General features: G+C 56.0%; 2 protein-coding genes and 1 pseudogene across 2 annotated transcripts in view; 1 reads left to right on the top strand and 2 right to left on the bottom strand.

The window, feature by feature from the left end:
- LOC140265333 (E3 ubiquitin-protein ligase Itchy-like) overlaps positions 1-15,814 on the top strand; it is a 52,672-nt gene extending 36,858 nt beyond the window's left edge. The window contains exon 8 of the transcript XR_011906240.1: positions 15,360-15,814. The gene's annotated coding sequence lies outside the window, so the exon portion shown is untranslated. The remainder of the gene's footprint in view (positions 1-15,359) is intronic.
- LOC140265312 (ciliary microtubule associated protein 1A-like) lies at positions 723-10,220 on the bottom strand (annotated as a pseudogene).
- Positions 8,307-10,859, bottom strand: LOC140265322 (coiled-coil domain-containing protein 81-like). Its single transcript, XM_072361243.1, has 3 exons — positions 10,240-10,859; positions 8,896-9,031; positions 8,307-8,695 (listed from the first exon to the last, which is right to left on the bottom strand). The coding sequence occupies exons 1-3, from the start codon at positions 10,447-10,449 to the stop codon at positions 8,307-8,309; spliced, it is 735 nt and encodes a 244-aa protein (XP_072217344.1). The 5' UTR covers positions 10,450-10,859.
- Positions 15,815-16,760: the final 946 nt, after the last annotated feature.

Genomic DNA, 16,760 nt, shown 5'->3' with positions numbered 1-16,760 from the left:
GGGACTGGACACAGATGCAAGGTGGTCCAGCTTTTGTTTCACTGCAGACTCTGTGGGCAGCAGCATGGAGATATGTTCTCCATATAGTTGTGCCCCTGTGGCTTCTTTCTGATGTGCCTGGGAAGTCCCCCTAGAATAGGCTGCTGCGTGAGACAGAAGTCTGATACAACATCACTTGTGTGGGTGGAGTTTTACTATCTCTGTGTTCACGTCTTTTATGTGCTTTGTTTTGTTTTAATTCAACTCTCTGTGTGCACGGGTGCAAGTCTGCCTTTGCTAAATCCTTTTCTTGTGGCCTTAGGCAACAATGAAGGGGATCTCGAGTTTCAGCGCTGAGCAAGAAGCACAGCACTCAGGAAGGCCATGAAGGGCTTTGGTAAGTTGATCTCCCTCCGCAGGTCAAGTTGTTTTGTTGTTTTTTTTCCCAGCACTGGGAATGGCAGCTTGGATGGTTTGTTCGAGGGAAGCGCAGCTGCTTGTATTGCTCTGCTGCACAACTGCCCTAAAAATAGTTGGGAAGAGGAAACACAGCTGCCTTTCTTATGTCCTGAAATACGGCTCCTCTGGTGGAGTGGGTCCTGGCAGCTTTGTGTGCATGGATGTGGTCCTGGGGCTGTTGAGAACTGGCTGTGGAGGGGACTGGGGGCGGCACAAGACCAGAGGGCAGTTCTGATTCTTGTGCAAGCAGCCTGACTGGCTTCCATTTGTTTCCTGCAGGCACGAATGAAGAAATCATCATCGACATCTTGACCAAACTAAATGTTTCCCAGCGTCAGCAAGTTCTGATCACCTAAAAGGTCTACAGAGATGTGTGAAGGTGGTTGTGTCACTTGGGTGAAAAGTGACAAAGGTCCCAATCTCCATAAGACAAAGGTCGGTGGAGAATTTCCTTGACCAAGGTAGTTTTGGTTTTGTTCAGTTCAGTGCAGTTGTTGATGCAAGGAGGGTTAGAGCCTAAAGAGAAGAGGTGAACAGCTCGGTTCTGTCTGTCCTGGAAGGCCGTACCTTCTGCCACCTCCTTCCTCCTCTCTTGGCTTTCTAGGATTTGATTGGTGACTTGATGTGGTTGCTGAGTGGGAATTTTGAGAGGGTGATGGTTGGGATGATGACTCCCACCGCCACGTCTGATGTGCTTGAACTGAGGAGGGCTGTGAAGGTTTGGAAATCTTTCTTTTGTATTGTTGAAGTTCAGGCCAAGGACTTACTGCTTTGCTATGAATGTCTTCTTAATTTATTATTAACTCTTAAGGAAACCTGATTGCATGTCTGGAGCAGCTGTTGGTATCTTAAATCTTGCCTTGGCGATTCCTGGGAGCAGGAACAGATGAAGGCTGCCTGATGGAAATTCTGGCTTCTCGCACCAGTGAAGAGATTCGTCTCATTCATGAGAACTCCAGGCTTTATAAGTAGTGCGAAAGGCCGGGCCTTGTCCTGCTGCCTGACAGTCAGTTTGTGTGTGTGCAGGCAGGTGTGAGGAGGAAGGAATCTGGGGAGCTTGTAGGTGTGACATGTTGGCCAACCTCGCTGTGGCTGTTTGTTCAGAGTGGAGCCAGACTAGAATTTCACCAGCAACTGATGTAAATGAAATGGGGAGGAGCGTTCTGTCTGTCAGCAGGACGTATGGCTCTCTTGCCAGTTTCTTACTGTCTGTGCTTCTTAATTGGAGGCTGTAGCACTAATGATGATGAATGGACTGCTGCAGTGATGCTGAGAGCCCTGGGCACAGTTCAGTACTTAGCTAAGTTACAGCTGGCAAACGTTGTGGGAGGCACCCAGGTGGTGGCTCTGCTTCCAACAGATGCCGTGTGCGTGTGTTCTTGCGAGAGTATGGCTGCTCCCTTGAGGATGACATCGTATCCAACACATCTTCCATTTTTCCAAGTGTCCTTGTGTCACTTGCAACAGTGAGCCAAGCGAAAGGGAGAGGGGAGAAGGGATTGAATCTTCTTGTGGGCGCAGCTCTGTGCTCACTGGTGAGGAGCTCCAGGCTGGCTTTTTCTCACCCTGCATGTCTCATGGCCTGCTCCTCAAACCCATCTTCTGCAGGGAGGGGATTCTGACTCTGGGTGTGCACGAATGCCATGGGCTCTTTTCTAAATGTCCCAGTAAAGTGGGCTGCTGCTTCTTTCAGAAGGAAGCCCAAAGCACATTTGAGATGTGTCACTGTGTTTGTAAGCTAGTATTCCCTTTGAAGGACTCCATTAGCCATCTCCTGCAGCTGTTTCTGAGTGGGGAATTCTCAAGGGTTGCTTCCAGTAGATGCTGTGGTGAGCTTTGTCTTCTGTCCTTGTACCTTTGCAGGGTAACAGAGATGAGGGAATGTATGTGGATGATGCTCTTGCTCAGCAGGATGCTCAGGTGTGTAGGAACGTGATTCCTTGCAAGAGCAATCTATTCTTGTGCATGTGATGTGTGGTGAAGAGAAGCCAACCCGTGAAATGGGAATAAATGGGTTCTGGTCTCGTTTGCAAGTCTCTTAATGAGAAGCCTGCAAATAATGTAATGCAAATGACTGATAAAGCAAGCGTCAGCCGTTTGCAGTGCGCTGATGTTAGAAAGGCTTCAGGGAGCGGCAGCGCATTCCTGTGTGCAGCAGTGAGGAAAACAGAGTAACAAGAAGGTATACATAAAGGTACTAAATTAATTTATTAATGACTTACTCCTAACACTGACATTAACAGTATAATGGGCAAAAGCCCAACTGGATGAAGGGAAATGGAATCAGAAGGAAACCGGCAGTTGGCTGCTCTTTCTTCTCCTCCCCTCCCGTTCCAGGAAAGCAACCACGGCCTTCCAGACTTTGCTGTCTTATTCCACGATGAGAGGGGTTGTGTAGAGGGAATGCCGGATCCCAAAAGTGGAGGCAGGCGCCTGGGGCTTGATCAGCGTCACCTGGAAGGGCAGAAAGGAAAGGCAGATCAGCAAGGGCCCTTCTTTGCTGCCCTTGCTCCCTGCTGTCCTGCACCCCTCCCAATCCCAGACAGTCCCAGTGCAGAGCCGGTGCAGCTCCCTGCTAGAGCAGAGCTGGCTCAGGGAGGTGTGCTGGCCTTACATGTGCTCTTATGTGCCCCTCCTGTCTCAAAGAGGGCTGGCTGTGCACCTGGGACCTCACAGCTAACTCTCCTATGCTGGGGGTGTGCTGCTTGGAGCCCCTCTGAGCTGCATTCCCCCAAAGAGCTTGTGAAGGACCAGCACGGCCCATTAAAGGTAATAGGAGCAGAGGGAGGAAAAGCTGCGTGCTGCGCTGTTCCTCACTTCCTCTACTTGGAGGTGGCACGAGGGCAAGGAGCAGGCCTGCTGTCCTGCACTTGGTTCCTGCAGCCAGAAGCTGTTTGGCTGGATGAAGCCTCAGGGAAAGGGGGAGAGGCATGAAGGCTGTGCTTGTGAAGCAGAGGGGAAGAGCTGAGCAGCTGCCTTACCCGGCCTACGCTGTAGTCTGCTGGCCCGGGCTTCACTGCTTTGCCCTCTCCATGTTTTGGTCGGGCTGGCATCGTGTATGCGGGCGCCCTGGTCTTGTACACATCCACAGCCACTTTGGGGAGCGCCGCAGGACCTGGAGTCTGCAAGAGAGGCATGGCCACACGGGGCTGGGGTCACATTCAAGGCTCTCTCTTTCCCTGGAAGGCTGCATTAAGCAAAGTTGCAGCAGGGTTGGAAGCCCCTGTGGCTCAGGGAGAGCAGCCCAGGTTCGGACGCTAACATGGAAAAGAGGAGCAGCGGAGCTCACCTTGGCAAGGTCCTCGTCAAAGCGACCGCGCTGGCTCCTTCCCCTCATGGAGTAGCAGGGGCTGGCCGATGTGTAGGCTGTGTTGGGCCCCATCAGCCTGGGCAGCGTGTAAGTGCCAGGACCTGCAGGAGGAGCAGCAGAGAGTGTGTGCGTGAGGGGATGGAGGAGATGGAAGCAGCAGCGAGGGGCAGCCTGCCCAGCCGGCTGGTGGGAAGTGGAGGGACATCTTGCCCCTCTGCCAGTTCCTGCCTCTCCTCTGACACAGGGCCAGTGCCAGCAGCTTCGAGCATGAGCAGCTGGAGACGCTGCTGGCCGAGAGGTGGTGGTCATGTAAGAAAGCTTGTGGCCCAGCGCCGCATCTTGCCGCACAGGCCATGCAGTAGGCCCTCTGCTGGTGCTGAGCAGCAGCCCGTCCCTGGAGGATGCTCAGGCTGAAGGGTCTGCCTTTGCCAGGGTCACGTACCTGGAGGGCGGTCTGTCCGGAGGGGCTCCCGCCGGAAGGCCATGGACTGCACCGGTGGGCACTTGAAGACGTGCCTGTTGGCAGCTTCGGTGCGGTAGTCACCTGGGACAGAGGAGGAAGAAAGCTGTGAAGGGCTGGTCTCCTTCTGCAGCCAGAAAGGGTCCTCTGAAGAGCTGCAGAATTGCTGGGGGACACAGGCAGCACGCGGGGACACTTCTCTGTGCCCCGCCACTATGTCCTGCCTTGCTGTCCCCCCTGTCAGCCCCCTGCTCCTTGTACTTTTCAGACATAGTGCCTTGTGCCCTGGGCCCATGGTGCTGGGCAGCTGTCCTTCTCCGAGGGCATTTATCGCTGCTCAGAGCAGCTCATGCTCTCTCAAAAAAGACCTACAGCTCCATCAGGGCGTGAGCTGACCCCGGGCAAATGTGCTGCGTGCTCGTGTTGTCTGGGAGAAGTGCTGCAGCAGTGCTACTCACTCGGTCCGGGGGTGACGGTGGTCTTTGTCGTGGGTCGTCCCCGGAGGTGGGTGCCTGGAACCACGTACTTGCCATTCCTAGTGATGGCCGGCTCCACAAAGTAGCAGGGACCTGGCCCACAGCTCTCTGCCGCAGGCCGTTTGGTCCCTCTAAAGGTGTAGGCGGGGGCACGGTTTTTGGTGGGGCTGTGGCCCACGTAACCTAGGAGGAAAAGCAGAAGAGAGCACACCCCTGTGCAGCTGCATGTTTTGAGCTCCTTTGGACCCAGACCAGAGGCGGGCCCCTTTGTCCTTGGGTCACAAGGAGCAGCGCCAGCAGCATTGGCCTTCCTCGGCCAGGCCTGGCTTGCAGCTGCACCAGAGAGCCAGGAGGCTCTGCCAGAACGGGGCAAGGCTGGGGAGCTGCTCTGCCCCTCTGACCAGCCCTGGGGACGGTCGCTGTACCTGTTGTCCCCGGGATGGAGTACTGGGGCCCGGGGCTGGGGAACTGGGCCGAGATGAGGCCACGTGGGCGATGGGGTCTCCAGGTCCCCACCCAGGCTCCGTCCATGCTGGCAGGCATGTGCCTCCAAACCTAAAGGCAAGAGCAGAGCAGTTCCTGACGGGGGTTCCTGAGCAGGAAGGGCCGGCAGCAATTTCTCCTGCTCACTGCCAGTCCTGTGCTACACGCCCCTCACACACACTGCAGCCAAGCCCGCATCCTGCAGCTGGGCTCTGCAGCCTGAAGTGTGCAGGAGCTCTCCCTCACCTCTCTGAGCCTTGGAGGACGAGCGCGATGAGGCTGAGCTGCTCTGCTGCTGGGGCTGCTCTCAGGCACAGGGCACGGCGAGCGGCTGCGGGCAGCACAGCTCACAAATGAGGTGCCTGGAGCCAGTGGCCGGCTGTCCTTGGGGAGGGCCCGGCGTCGTCATGGCAGCGCATTGTGACAGCACACAGGCTCCGGGTGATGCCATCCGTGCTGTGACATCTCCTGGCTGGCCTGGAGCCGTGCCCTCCACGCCTTCTCGGCCTCGCACCCCAACCAGTAAGAAGTCGTAGCTCACACTGCTGACACCTGCAGATGGACCGAGCTCTTAGTTAGATCACACAGCAGAGCTCAGCTTGGTCCTGCTGGCTGTTCAGATTGGTAGTTTTTCTCTCGTTTTGTTTTTAATTGTTGGATTAACACGTGTGAATGGGAACTGCTGTGCAGTCAGGATTGGTCAGTTATGGAAATGTCACATGCCCAGAAGTGTTATGAAAACGTTTGTCCAGGCAGTGAGAGGTCCTGGTGGGACAGAAGGTGCAGCAGAGATGAGAATTTCCTTTAGTGAGGTTGGAAAGGAGGAAAAGAGGAAAGAATGCAGCAAAAAGGGGGATAGATTTATCTCCAAACAATTCAGTAATCTATGCATAACCTGTCACGTGTGATGTCTGCATATTCCCCTAGAACATGCAACAATTTTCTGCTGCTTGTTGTTTGGAGCTCTCCTATGGCTTGATCAAGTTAGTCTTGATGCCAGCCATGGGTGCAGCTTTAGCCATTCTCAGCAGAATGGTAACAGAGGTTGCTCAAAGGGAGAGAGGAAAGGAGGAGCTAAACTGAAGCCAACACTTAGTTGCAAAGAGCTCTGCCTGCATTCCATGTCAGCACCCAGACACGAGCCGTACAGCCCTTGCTCTCAGCACACACACCTCTTCTCTTACCAGCTGCTTGCATCCCTGCGCAGCGCTGCTCAAAGCCCTCCTCCAGCTCTCCCTTCACAAAGCAATACGCAGTCTCTCCCCAGCCATGAGCTCTGGGCTGTTTGATGCCTGTGCCATCAGCGGGACCTGCAGAACAAACCTTGGCTTCAGAGCTTGGAGGAGACAAGCGCTCTGTCTAGGAACATTCACCATCTGAAGCACTTGAAAGCAGCGGCTTCTTGAAAGCCCTGGATCTGTGTGACACACCAGGAGATGCTCAACTCAAGCCGCAGCCCTCTCCACAATGGAAGGGCTCTTCACAACCGGCTGGAGGGGGAGCAAAGACGCACAGAGGTCTGACAGCTCTGAACCAAAGCAGGGCAGCTGGTGCTGCTGCAGGCAGTGCTTCCCGTGCCTGCCCAGCACGCAGCCAGCAGACAACGTTGGCGGCCGCCTGCTGCTCAGATAGAAGCACAAGTGCTGCTGGAGGAGCAGCGCAAAGCACAGCCTGAATCGCTGCTACCTTGCGCTGAGGAAAGTCTGCGATGCACCACGGCCTCACCTGCTGCCTTCTTGGAAGGGGAGGTTCAGCAGCAGCTCCACTTGTCAGCAAGTCCTCCAGAAACTTCCTTCTTTCTTCCTGAGCAGGAGACTGGATGCTGAAACCTTCTCCAACGTCATTATTAAACAGTACCTGGACCTGAAGCCCCAGGAGAAAACGCAGTTCAGATCCAAGACCACAAAAGAGTCATATTCTAGTCCAATACAATTCCAATTCTGATTTAAATTTCGGGACTAGCATTTCACCCACCCTGCTATGGAAGGGGGAAGGGAGGGGAAAAGGGAAAGGGGAAGCGAGGGAGAACCTTCTAGTCCCACATGCCCCTGTAGCCTATTCTATAGCCCCATATCACCCTATGGCCCCATACACCCCTTTACCCTTGTATCCCACTAGAATCTTCCTACTGTCCCTCCTAGGGACACATACCCCCATGACCCTCCTAAAGCCCACCCAGAGCACCCTACAGGTCCCACTTAGAACGTCCCCCACAGCCTTATATAACACCCCAGCCCCCAAGCTCCCTATAGCCCCATGATCCCCCACAGCCCAGCATCACCCCTCTATCCCCTCCACAGTCCCCTATATCCTCCCCAGAGCTCCCGCTGTCCCATATCCTCCTATACCACTTCAATAGTTCCACAAAACTTTCTAGAACCCCATAACCCTCCTATGGCCACTGTGAAGCGCCCCATAGCCCCATATACTCCTACATCTACCCCTGCAGTCCCCCTAGCATCCTACAGCCCCATATCCTCCTATAAGCCCCGCACAGCCCTATATCCCTCTACAGCCCCGACCGGTGCTCCCTATAGCCCCAGTTCTCTCCCAATAGCCCTCTTCACACATTTCTATATTCCCCCTTCAGCTACTGATATCCCCATATCCCCCTACAGCCACCGGCAGACCCCACATTGCGCTCACAGCCACCCATTTCCTCACATCCCTTGGTATCCCCACACAGCCCACTACAACCCCACTATATCCCCCACTATTCACCCCTATGTCCATCCCACTGCCACCCACAGCTCCGTATTACCCTATACCCCCCCTGGCATAGCCCCATATTACTCTATACCCCCATGTTACCCTGCAGTCCCCCCACACCCCCCTCACCTTCCCTCCATCCCCAGCCCCACACGTAGACAGCCCCAAGGTGGTCCCCGTGCCGGGCCTCTCCTGCTGAGCACCAAGATGGGCTGCAGCACCGCTCCTGTGCTGGCTGTGGACCCGCGTACCTTTGGTGTCCATAAGGCTGGAGGCGCACCCCGCTGCAGGGCCATCCTTGCTGTGTTCTGCCTCGTGCCGACGGGTTGCTCCTTGTTGGTGTCGGCCATGCCAGAGCCCACCAATCAAATGCATCTGCTCTGTGCCAGATGCTCCTTCAGGATGCAGGACCCACTGCTGTGCTCCGCCTTCACCCCCTCCAGGGTGGCCGTGTATCAGACGTCGCCACGGCAACGCGGTGACAATGTGGCCTATGTTGGCAGCTGCCCATTGTTACACTGGCACAGCAGCATGCTACCTGCCATGACATGGCAGGAGCCCAGTTCTGAAGTGCTCTCCTGAAGTTCTCTTTCCCTGACAGCTTCTCGAGGAAGTCGTAATAGAACTTCATTTCGAAGCTCAGCCCGTCAATGAGGAGCACTCCGACGCCCTTCAGGACAACGGCAACATTCTCCCCATTCTGCAGGCAGCCGGAGAGCAGCAACACGGTGCTTTGGATGCAGGTCTGCGCTGTCTGCCGGCTCACAGAAGCAGCTGCGGCCACCTGGCTGCACTTCAGGGCCTCCACCTTCCTGTGGGCTGAAAAAATACCAGGGATGGGGTTGATGACACGGTTGCTGTTCCACAGCTGCTTCCCTAGAACTGCTTCTAAGATCATCCAGATCGGCCCCGCGTTTGGACGGGCTCCTCTGAGGGGGAGGTCTGCATCTGAGAAGGAAGGCGGTGGCCAAGTTTGCCCGGTCTATGAAGCCAGCAGAGCTTTTAATCCCCCATCCTACCTGGCAGGGACTCCCTGCAGGACATGAGGTTGAGAGTCAGGCCAAACACAGGCCAGCACAGAGTCACGGTCCTGTCCTCAGTCCTGATCTCCTTGGAGATGGTGTCAAAGGAGCCGAAGGTGGGAATCCAGACCCCCTGTGAGTGGAAGAGAAAGAAAGGGCAGAAACATTACGGGCTGGAATGAAGGCTCGTCATCTTCCTTGCTGTAAATGTTCAACCCTGCAAAAGGGGCACCCCCGAAACTGGTTCCAGCTGCCCTGTGGACATCTTATCACCCCACTGTTTTCAGGCTGTTTCGCCCTTATATTTATGGCCCTCATACCCCTTGTTTTCCCATAAAAACAGTCATATATAGTCCAATACAATTCCAATTCTGATTTAAATTTCGGGACTAGCATTTCACCCACCCTGCTATGGAAGGGGGAAAGTGAGGGAGAAATAGAAGGGGAAAGCTAGGGAGGTCTTTCTAGCCCCACATGCCCCTAAAACCCACTCTAAAGCCCCATATATCCCCTATAACCCTGTATCCCACTAGAATCCTCCTACTGCCCACCCACAGCCTCCTAGGGACACATACCCCCATAACCCTCCTAAAGCCCACCCAGAGCACCCTACAGGCCCCACTTAGAACCTCCCCCACAGCCTTATATAACACCCCAGCCCCCAAGCTCCCTATAGCCCCATGATCCCCTGTAGCCCCCCACAGCCCAGCATCACCCCTCTATCCCCTCCACAGTCCCCTATATCCTCCCCAGAGCTCCCGATGTCCCATATCCTCCTATACCACTTCAATAGTTCCACACAACTTTCTAGAACCCCATAACCCTCCTATGGCCACTGTGAAGCGCCCCATAGCCCCATATACTCCTACATCTACCCCCGCAGTCCCCCTAGCACCCTACAGCCCCATATCCTCCTATAAGCCCCGCACAGCCCTATATCCCTCTACAGCCCCGACCGGTGCTCCCTACAGCCCCAGTTCTCTCCCAATAGCCCTCTTCACACATTTCTATATTTCCCCTTCAGCTACTGATATCCCCATATTCCCCTACAGCCACCGGCAGACCCTACATTGCGCTCACAGCCACCCATTTCCTCACATCCCTTGGTATCCCCACACAGCCCACTACAACCCCACTATATCCCCCACTATTCACCCCTATGTCCATCCCACTGCCACCCACAGCCCCGTATTACCCTATACCCCCCTGGCATAGCCCCATATTACTCCATACCCCCACGTTACCCTACAGACCCCCCACAGCCCCACATTACCCCACACCCCCCTCACCCTTCCCTTCCCCCCCACTCCTCCCCCACTGCCCCCTACACCCACATCCCACCTCAGCCCCGCCGGGCACCGCTTCCTCTCCCCGGCCCGGAGCCGTTCTCCCGCACAGCTCCGGCGCCGCCATCCTCAGCACCGCTCCCGTCGTACCGCGGTTCCGTCTCGGTGCTGCCCGCACAGCTCTGGCAAGCAGCGGCTGCAGCCAAATGAGGGGAGAGCCGGGCGGCCCCGAACCGCATGATGGCGGCCGTTCCCGCCTCAACATGGAGCCTAAGCCAATCAGAGCCGTTGGCGCTGTCGCCGACCAATGAGACGGCGACACGCGTCGGCAATGCCGCTAACCAATGAGAACCCAGGGGAGGTCCGCATGAGCCTCTGACCAAGGAGAGGCCGGCGCGGGCCGGATGAGCAGCTGATTAATGAGAGATGGGGGGGTAGAACTGAGCTGCCGCTGACCTGCAGCTCTGGGGCTGCAGGCACTGCCCGGATGGGTGGCAGAACACTGAAAGGACAGAGCGGGAGGGGTCCGCCTGAGTGGCTGATGGCTTTGGGGCCGCATCCCTCAAGGCTGAGCCAGGAGCCTGGGCTGTAATGCAGCCTTCCCCACAGACAGCTGAGCGGCTGCCCCGGGGCTCTCTGCTGATGTGGAGAGGGGCCAGCCCTGTGAACTGGGGGACCCAGGGGAACCCTGCCAGGCCAAAAGCTGAACAGGAACCGGGGTGCCCTGCCACGCCAGAAGCCAAGCAGCCGGCACAGAGGGCCCTGCCAGACAAAAACCCGGCGGAGCCAGGGAAGCCCTGCCAGGCCCCAAACCTGCCAGGCCAAAAGGCGGCAGGCTGGCTGGGCGGGCCCTTCTGGGCCTGATCTTCTGTGCCCTTTGTCCGAGAAGTTGGAGTGAGCCCCAGGCCAGAAGTGGCTGCCTGGATGCTGTGTCTTGGGGCTCTGGAGACAGGCTGGGCTCAGCCCTTGAGAAAGATCTGGAATCTCTGATGAAAGCTGGCCGTCCAGACAGGGAAGCCCTGCATGGCCAAAACCCAGCTGGCAGACCCAGGAGTCCCTGCCGGGATAGAACCAGCTGGCTGGCCTGTGGGGTCCCTGCTAGGCCAAAACCCAGCTGTCCCAAGGCACCATACCAGGTCAAATGCCAGCCGGGTGGCTTGAGTGGGCCCTGCCAGGCCAATAGCCGGCCTGCTGGCACATGGGGTCCCAGCCAGGCCAAAAGCCAGCTGGCAAGGAAGGCCCTCGGGTGAAAGCCATCTGGTCAGATAGTTGCAGGGCACCAAAGGCCGACTAGGGAAGCCCTGCCAGGCCAAGAGCCTGCCGCCGGCCAGCAAACACTGGCAAGGCCAAAAGCTGGCTGGCCGGCTTGGGGATTCCTACCAGGCCAACATCCAGCCTGCCTGGGGCTCACTGCCTGGCAACAAAATGGCTGACTGACCCGCTGGGCCTGTGAGGCCAAAAGCCAGCCACAAAGTTGGGGGCTACCTTGTCAGGCCTGAAGCTGGTAATCCGGTTAGGGGGGCCCTGCCAGGCTAAAAGCCAGCTGTCTGGTCTGGGGGGCACTGCCAGGTCAAAGGCCTGCAGGCCGGGGAAGCCCTTCCAGGCCAAAAGCCTGCAGGCCGAGGTCCCTGCCAGGCCAAAACCCATCCTGTCCGAGGCTCCCTGCCAGGCTAGAAGCCGGCTGTCCGGCCTGTGGGGCCTGGGTTACCTTGCATTCCCTGATCACAGCTAGTGAAAGTTTTCCTCCTTAGATTGTTGCTGCTGCTCTCTTTGTTTCCTTGTGCCCAGCTCCCATCTCCCTACCCCTTTCCCTACTCCCTTCCCATTTGTCGGGGGCCCCACAGCCCTACTGCCCCTCTTCCCCCACTCCTGTCACGGGCAGATTGATCCAGATAAAAAATGGCACCCGCTGACATCCTTTGTGCCCCGGGGCCGGTACCTTGGTCTTGGCTCTTGCCACGCTCCCTGCATGGGCTGCCTTAACAAGACACAATGACACTCGCACAGACATTGCTGAGGTTTATAAGGGATAGGGTTTATTAGGGTATATAAAGCCCGTGATGAGGTTTTATTGGCTGTTTCGCCCCTCTGCATTTCACTCTACATCTCCTTGTGTGGCCTGGAGAAGAGAAGGCTGCAGGGTGACTTCATTGCAGCTTTCTAGTACAGAAGGGGAGTTTACAAACAGGAGGGGAGTCAACTCTTTCAACGTGGGTAGGGTGTGCCCTTCCTGCGGGGTGGGGCTTTGGTCTTTGGAGCCGGACACCTGGGAGACCCCGCTTCGTTCCTTATGGGTGGCAGCAATCTGGCTCCCATGGTGGATGACTCCTTGGGTAGGCTGGTCTCGCCATGAGATGCTGCTGCTGCCATCTCTTCAGTGGGAGTCCCTGTTGCATCCTTTATGGGCGGCAGCAATTGAGCTCTGACAACTGATGGCTCCTCGGGCCGGCTGGGCTCGACACGAGATGTTGCTGCTGCCATCTTTTCAGTGGGAGACCCCGCTTCTTCCCGTATGGGTGGCAGCAATCCAGATCTGTTGTGGGAGGACACCTCGGGCAGGCTGGTCTCACCACCAGATGTTGCTGCTGCCATTTCCTTGGCTTGCTCCCGCTCTTTCCTGATCTTCCTAAGCCTCTCCCTGTGATATTCCACCGAGTCGCAGGCCAGAAACGCCAGCATGGATGGTTTGCGTGGGGTCTGCAAGGACAGGCTGGAGAAAGATGGCGGCTCTTGGCTGCAAGCTGTTGTTGTCTTCTTCAAGGCTGAGTGGCGGCGTGAGGCCTTGGCTTCTTGCCGCTTGGGCAGCGCACCCTCACGCTGGGCTTGCTCTGCTCCTCCTTCTTCACCGAGGAACTTGACGCACCTTGTTCGGCCCAGGTCTGCAGGCACTGCCCGGATGGGTGGCAGAAGTCTGAAAGGACAGAGCGGGAGGGGTCTGCATGAGTGGCTGATGGCTTTGGGGCCGCATCCCTCAAGGCTGAGCCAGGAGCCTGGGCTGTAATGCAGCCTTCCCCACAGACAGCTGAGCGGCTGCCCCGGGGCTCTCTGCTGATGTGGAGAGGGGCCAGCCCTGTGAAATGGGGGACCCAGGGGAACCCTGCCAGGCCAAAAGCTGAACAGGAACCGGGGTGCCCTGCCACGCCAGAAGCCAAGCAGCCGGCACAGAGGGCCCTGCCAGACAAAAACCCGGCGGAGCCAGGGAAGCCCTGCCAGGCCCCAAACCTGCCAGGCCAAAAGGCGGCAGGCTGGCTGGGCGGGCCCTTCTGGGCCTGATCTTCTGTGCCCTTTGTCCGAGAAGTTGGAGTGAGCCCCAGGCCAGAAGTGGCTGCCTGGATGCTGTGTCTTGGGGCTCTGGAGACAGGCTGGGCTCAGCCCTTGAGAAAGATCTGGAATCTCTGATGAAAGCTGGCCGTCCAGACAGGGAAGCCCTGCATGGCCAAAACCCAGCTGGCAGACCCAGGAGTCCCTGCCGGGATAGAACCAGCTGGCTGGCCTGTGGGGTCCCTGCTAGGCCAAAACCCAGCTGTCCCAAGGCACCATACCAGGTCAAATGCCAGCCGGGTGGCTTGAGTGGGCCCTGCCAGGCCAATAGCCGGCCTGCTGGCACATGGGGTCCCAGCCAGGCCAAAAGCCAGCTGGCAAGGAAGGCCCTCGGGTGAAAGCCATCTGGTCAGATAGTTGCAGGGCACCAAAGGCCGACTAGGGAAGCCCTGCCAGGCCAAGAGCCTGCCGCCGGCCAGCAAACACTGGCAAGGCCAAAAGCTGGCTGGCCGGCTTGGGGATTCCTACCAGGCCAACATCCAGCCTGCCTGGGGCTCACTGCCTGGCAACAAAATGGCTGACTGACCCGCTGGGCCTGTGAGGCCAAAAGCCAGCCACAAAGTTGGGGGCTACCTTGTCAGGCCTGAAGCTGGTAATCCGGTTAGGGGGGCCCTGCCAGGCTAAAAGCCAGCTGTCTGGTCTGGGGGGCACTGCCAGGTCAAAGGCCTGCAGGCCGGGGAAGCCCTTCCAGGCCAAAAGCCTGCAGGCCGAGGTCCCTGCCAGGCCAAAACCCATCCTGTCCGAGGCTCCCTGCCAGGCTAGAAGCCGGCTGTTTGGCCTGTGGGGCCTGGGTTACCTTGCATTCCCTGATCACAGCTAGTGAAAGAAGTTTTCCTCCTTAGATCGTTGCTGCTGCTCTCTTTGTTTCCTTGTGCCCAGCTCCCATCTCCCTACCCCTTTCCCTACTCCCTTCCCATTTGTCGGGGGCCCCACAGCCCTACTGCCCCTCTTCCCCCACCCCTGTCACGGGCAGATTGATCCAGATAAAAAATGGCACCCGCTGACATCCTTTGTGCCCCGGGGCCGGTACCTTGGTCTTGGCTCTTGCCACGCTCCCTGCATGGGGCAGCACCGTAACCGTGTGCTCCCTCAGCTCTGGAGATGGATGGGTTTCTTTGGATTCCTTCCTTGTGAAGTTTTTAATTCTTGCGTATTTTTATCCCACTGAAAATCGTTGCGTCTTATTCAGTTCAGATGCGCTGTCAGGTGTCACGCGCCACAAAGTGGTGTCCATTCCTTTCTGTTGGCAGAATGGTTTCTAGCACCGGGAACAAGTTCTGACAATAAACGAGTGGGTTTTCTTCTCCATTTTACCCTTCCAGCTCACAACCTTGGCAGTCACACCTGTGACATTTACATTCGCGTCCCTCTGCAGCGCTGTGCCTGCTCCTACAAATATGAGGAAGAGCACAAGCTTGCTCTGAACCATGGGAGTGCTTGGGAGGACTCTTGGGTTTTCTTTTCATGTCGGTTTTCATCTTGCCTCCTTTTTTCTTCACGTGGATAGTAAAAGACCACAGTAAGACGTGGCTACTTCTGGTCTGCTGTAAACAGATGTGTGCCATGGCACTCTGTGCTGGGGCATAATGACTTGTTCAGCTTCTCTGTTGGCTGTGTTAGTCACGATGCTGCACAGAACAAAAATGCCCAGATAGCCCAAAGAGATAGAAAGGGGAGTGGGCACTGGTGATCTCAGTGCAATCGATAAATACTCGCGGGCTGGTGATATGTTGGAATGCAATAGATCTGCACTGGCGGTGTGATAGATGGTTAGCTCATGTTGATCAGATGTGAGTATGGATGGTTGATCACATCCCCTGTTATCACCGTGGCTGTTGAAGTTAGATGTTCCAGCTGTATTGGTTTTAAATGTACAGATGGAAACAAAATGTACAGAAGGTATACAAGTGAATAAGTAAAGGAAAAACTCACCAATGGTGGTGCCTTGACTGAGGCAGCTGAGGCAGTCCTCCCTGGTGAGCGATCTCCAAGAGATACTGCTCCAGTGGGAGTCAGCCCTTAAATGAGGTCTCAGAGGGGATGGAGTCAAGCTCCACCCCTTCCGGGAGCACAGCTACATCACTCTCACCTGTGCTCCCACAGCTGACCCCATACTTGCCTCAGCTGATTAATCAGAGGTTCAGGCTGTGATTACCAATCTCCCATACACTCCACCCCTTCACAGCGTGAACCAATGATTAGGTGAGTTTTCCCTTATCACAGAGACCCAACGCGACGCTGATACAATTTCCCGTCGCACCGAATGCTGATGTTATTCAAATGATGATTGGATGGGTATTCACGATCTTCCGTGGGCCAGTGCTTGATAGATGTTACTGGAGACAAGCCATCTCGAGGTGCAGGTCCATTTGCGTTTCATCAGTCCACACAAATTGTTCTCTGATGGTCCTAGAGGCTTAGAATCTTAGGGAGAGTAATACAGATGTTTCAAGGGTACCAGGAGAGGAAGGTCTGCCCTCCAGGGCAAGATACAGGCCGTATTCTTGTCTTGGGTCAATACTTCTGCTCGCACCGGATTATGTCCCGGCCTCCGATACCATACCCTCTGGCCAGATATCTGTGGCTGTATAACTATATCTGGCACCAGAGGAGGAGTCCTGATCTGCCATAGGGACATGATGGGTGTCCCTTTAGCAATAAAGACCGGAGTATTGACCACGATGTCAGTAGGCCATGTACCTATCACCGAGGGGGTAACTGAACCTCCCACCTCCAATAGTCTCCCCCAAGGTGCAAGTAGGCCACACCACTTGGGTCCTACTTGCACCTTCCAGGGCCAATTTATCTTATGGATTCCTGGTTTTAGATTCTCAGGGGCAGGGAGCAGAAGATTATTGTCATTACCAACCTGCGGTTTTACCTCATTATCAGCACCTGTAATTTGAATCCTAAGAGGGGAGGCCCATATAGTGTGTAACATTTTCAGAGCACTGGGTCTGCCATCCCGAGGTCTTTCGTTCAAGTCCCGCAGGGTTTCGTATAATCTTTTTGTCCACCCCTGCAGGGACTGGGAGTCTGTCTTCAGGGCAGCCTTAAGAATACCATTGTAGCGTTCAATAAGGCCTGCCCCTGTTGGATTATATGGCAGATGGAATCGCCATTCAATGTTGTTCTCTTCTGCCCAGCGCTGTATCATCGCTCCAGTAAAGTGAGTCCCTTGGTCGCTCTCGATGACTTGAGGTGTCCCATATGCAGACATCAGTTTAGTGAGTGCCTTAATTGTATATGCTTGAT

The sequence above is a fragment of the Excalfactoria chinensis genome, unplaced genomic scaffold (assembly GCF_039878825.1).
Source record: "Excalfactoria chinensis isolate bCotChi1 unplaced genomic scaffold, bCotChi1.hap2 Scaffold_84, whole genome shotgun sequence".
Classification (NCBI taxonomy): Eukaryota; Metazoa; Chordata; class Aves; order Galliformes; family Phasianidae; genus Excalfactoria; species Excalfactoria chinensis.
This window is presented reverse-complemented; position numbering and strand designations above follow the sequence as displayed.

What these genes read in the sequence shown, in the direction of transcription:
- LOC140265322 (XM_072361243.1), bottom strand. Translation starts at nt 10,449, where the DNA reads ATGTTGAGGCGGGAACGGCCGCCATCATGCGGTTCGGGGCCGCCCGGC. An exon ending in CGGTGCCCGGCGGGGCTGAG is followed by an intron (nt 9,032 to 10,239) that starts GTGGGATGTGGG and finishes TTCCACTCACAG; the next exon opens with GGGGTCTGGATTCCCACCTT. An exon ending in CTGCAGGGAGTCCCTGCCAG is followed by an intron (nt 8,696 to 8,895) that starts GTAGGATGGGGG and finishes GTATTTTTTCAG; the next exon opens with CCCACAGGAAGGTGGAGGCC.